At 37.3% G+C, this 2,612-nt stretch overlaps 1 protein-coding gene across 1 annotated transcript in view; it reads right to left on the bottom strand.

Annotated features, from left to right (window-relative positions):
* The window catches only part of LOC106872582 (inactive C-alpha-formylglycine-generating enzyme 2), a 10,579-nt gene extending 8,275 nt beyond the window's left edge, over positions 1-2,304 (bottom strand). Inside the window, exons 1-2 of the mRNA XM_052976914.1 lie at positions 1,951-2,304; positions 1,440-1,608 (exon numbers count right to left, since the gene is read on the bottom strand). Coding sequence (XP_052832874.1) covers positions 1,440-1,608; positions 1,951-1,987 — 206 coding nt within the window. The 5' untranslated portion in view covers positions 1,988-2,304. The remainder of the gene's footprint in view (positions 1-1,439; positions 1,609-1,950) is intronic.
* Between the last annotated feature and the right edge of the window lie 308 nt (positions 2,305-2,612).

Raw genomic sequence — 2,612 nt, 5'->3', positions numbered from 1 at the left:
TCAGTTGTCCCTGTTCCATCTACTCCATGTTTCGAAGGCAAGGACAATATGCGACTTCGTTGGAAGTCCTTCCCGCAAATACAAATTTATTAAATTTGGAATTTTTTTGCGGTGGGTGAAAATGTAAACAAGAACAGGACAGTGATGCGTTGTGTTCTTGAGCAAGACACTTCATTTCATGTTGCTCCAGTCCACTCAGCTGGCAAAAATGAGGAATCCCGCGACGGATCGGTGTCCCATCCAGGTGGGGAATTTATACGCCACTGAAACTGGGAAACCGGCCCTTATGAGCCTGGTATGGCTCAAGAAGGACGCATTTCTTCTTTCTTCTTCTACAGCATCAACAATCTATCTATCTATCTATCCATATGTTTGTCTGTCAGTCCATATGTCCATCCATCTATCCATCTCTCTCTATCTATCTCTTTATTTATCTATCTATCCTACCTTATATCTACTATACCCCCTTCCCTGCTTGGTCACTCCACTTTTTCTCTCCATCACTTGCTACAGTCATATCTTCCCCATCTATAAACATAACACCCCCTCACACCCTTAAAGAGCTTCCCCTTCAGTTTCCTCTTTACTATTTACACTCTCCCACTGTTCCCTGTTGGTAGGCCCCAATACATTTCCAATACATTAGATGAAGATGATGATGACAATATGCATATATATGTAGAGGGGAGGGGGGCTCTGAAAGGGGTCTCAGGGAGTAGCATCCCTGCCTTTCTGAGCTAGTTTTCCACCACATTTCTTAAAAATCGTGGTAGAAGCCTTGGTCTCAGGATCACTTATGTCTAGAAAGTGAGGTTGGGGGTAGAAAATCCAGCACCAAAAAAGCCTCATGATAGGAAAGGAGAATGGGCACCAGCCAACCCAAAGGTTGGGGTGGGCAGCACTTGCCTACCTTGGTTGCTATGGCATTGAGGTAGATCTGGCCACCCCCGTTAATAGGGACAAAACCCAGATTTAAAACACTGGATGATGATGAAGAATATATATACATATATACATACATAAAATTTAATAATGAGGGTAGAACTTGATATTAATCAATTAAAACCAGTGGCCTAGCATATTTAAAAAATCCGAAGATTAAAATTATATTACATACAAAATTAAGAGGAATGACCACCAAAAGTGGACTCCTATATGCTAGAAATAGATGCTAAATTACCTAACCACGAAGAGTTGAGAATATACTCTTCATGGTTAGGTGATTTAGCATCTATTTATAGCATATAGGAGTCCACTTTTGTGGTCATTCCTCTTAATTTTGTACAGACATACTTACATGCATAAATATATATACATACACACATACATAAACATATATATATATACACACACACACAAACATATATATGCATACACACACACACACACACACATGAATGTTTATATGTGTATATTAAGGTGAATAAAGTTGTTATTACCTGAACTGAATGTTTGTTATTGGGTATCTGTCAATATAAAAAGCTTTCACCTGCACCCGATGGACTGGGTATTCCCCATTGCGTGATGTGGGGTCATTGACTCCAGTTTGAAAGATTGCGCCTTCCAAAAGTACCATTGATTCATATTTGGAATGGAAGTAATTTAAAACTGAAATGAAAGAATTTGCAACATGAGACAAGTGAAGTAGATTTCACTATTTACACAGTGTGTGTGGGTGTAATTGAAAGCATGGGTAAAATCCTGGTGATCACCCCAAAAGCACTTCATGCAGGAACCTGGCTAACAAAGTATCTGAATAGCAGTGTAAAGGTTACATGTTTTGATTAACCAAAGAATGATTAGTTAATCATTAAATGATTAAAATTAGTTAATAATTAAATAGTCAATCATTAAATGAGAACTCTGCCATCCTAAGGCACGGATATCAAATTGGAATGTTATAATCCTCCCAAAGTAAAAACGATTGATTTTAAATGAATGCAATCATACATTTCGATTGTTTGCTACCCACACTATTCTTCCTCATCCATTCCTAACTGTCCACACCAACTCCTTTCTTGGTTTTCAGTTTTTCCAACCCATTCTTTTTCTCTGGTTACCTTACTTTCAGAACATTCATGTTGTCAGTGCTGGATTAACCGTTAAGCAAAATATGCATGTACTTATGGCATCAAGGGAAGGGAAGAGGGCACCACAGAAATGGTAAATGGTTTATGGCACAAAAGAAATCACTTGAAATAATTGCTGAAATAATATTCAAAGACAGGATAATGCTAATAATATAGCCTGAACAGGATAAACTACCCCTATTTTGCAGAGAAAAGTGTGGGCGGCCTACACTTTTTTCTGCAAAATAGGAGTAGTTTATCCTGTTCAGGATATATTATTAGCATTATCCTGCGTTTGAGAATTTAAAATCACTTTAACTTTCTAAGACATCTCAACGCTTCGTTTGTTTGTTTACGTTTATCGTAATTTGAATTTAATATTCAAAGAGGTTTATATAATCAGAAATATAATTTCCAACTGTTCATAGTGTCATAGTGAGAATCTGATCAAAGACTTTGCAGTTAAAAGAACAAAAACAGGAGAAAACTTTTCAAATTCAAATATTGGGTTGGTGCATAATTATTGTGGCTTTTTTACAACCA

This window comes from Octopus bimaculoides, chromosome 26 (genome assembly GCF_001194135.2).
Source record: "Octopus bimaculoides isolate UCB-OBI-ISO-001 chromosome 26, ASM119413v2, whole genome shotgun sequence".
Classification (NCBI taxonomy): domain Eukaryota; kingdom Metazoa; phylum Mollusca; class Cephalopoda; order Octopoda; family Octopodidae; genus Octopus; species Octopus bimaculoides.
This window is presented reverse-complemented; position numbering and strand designations above follow the sequence as displayed.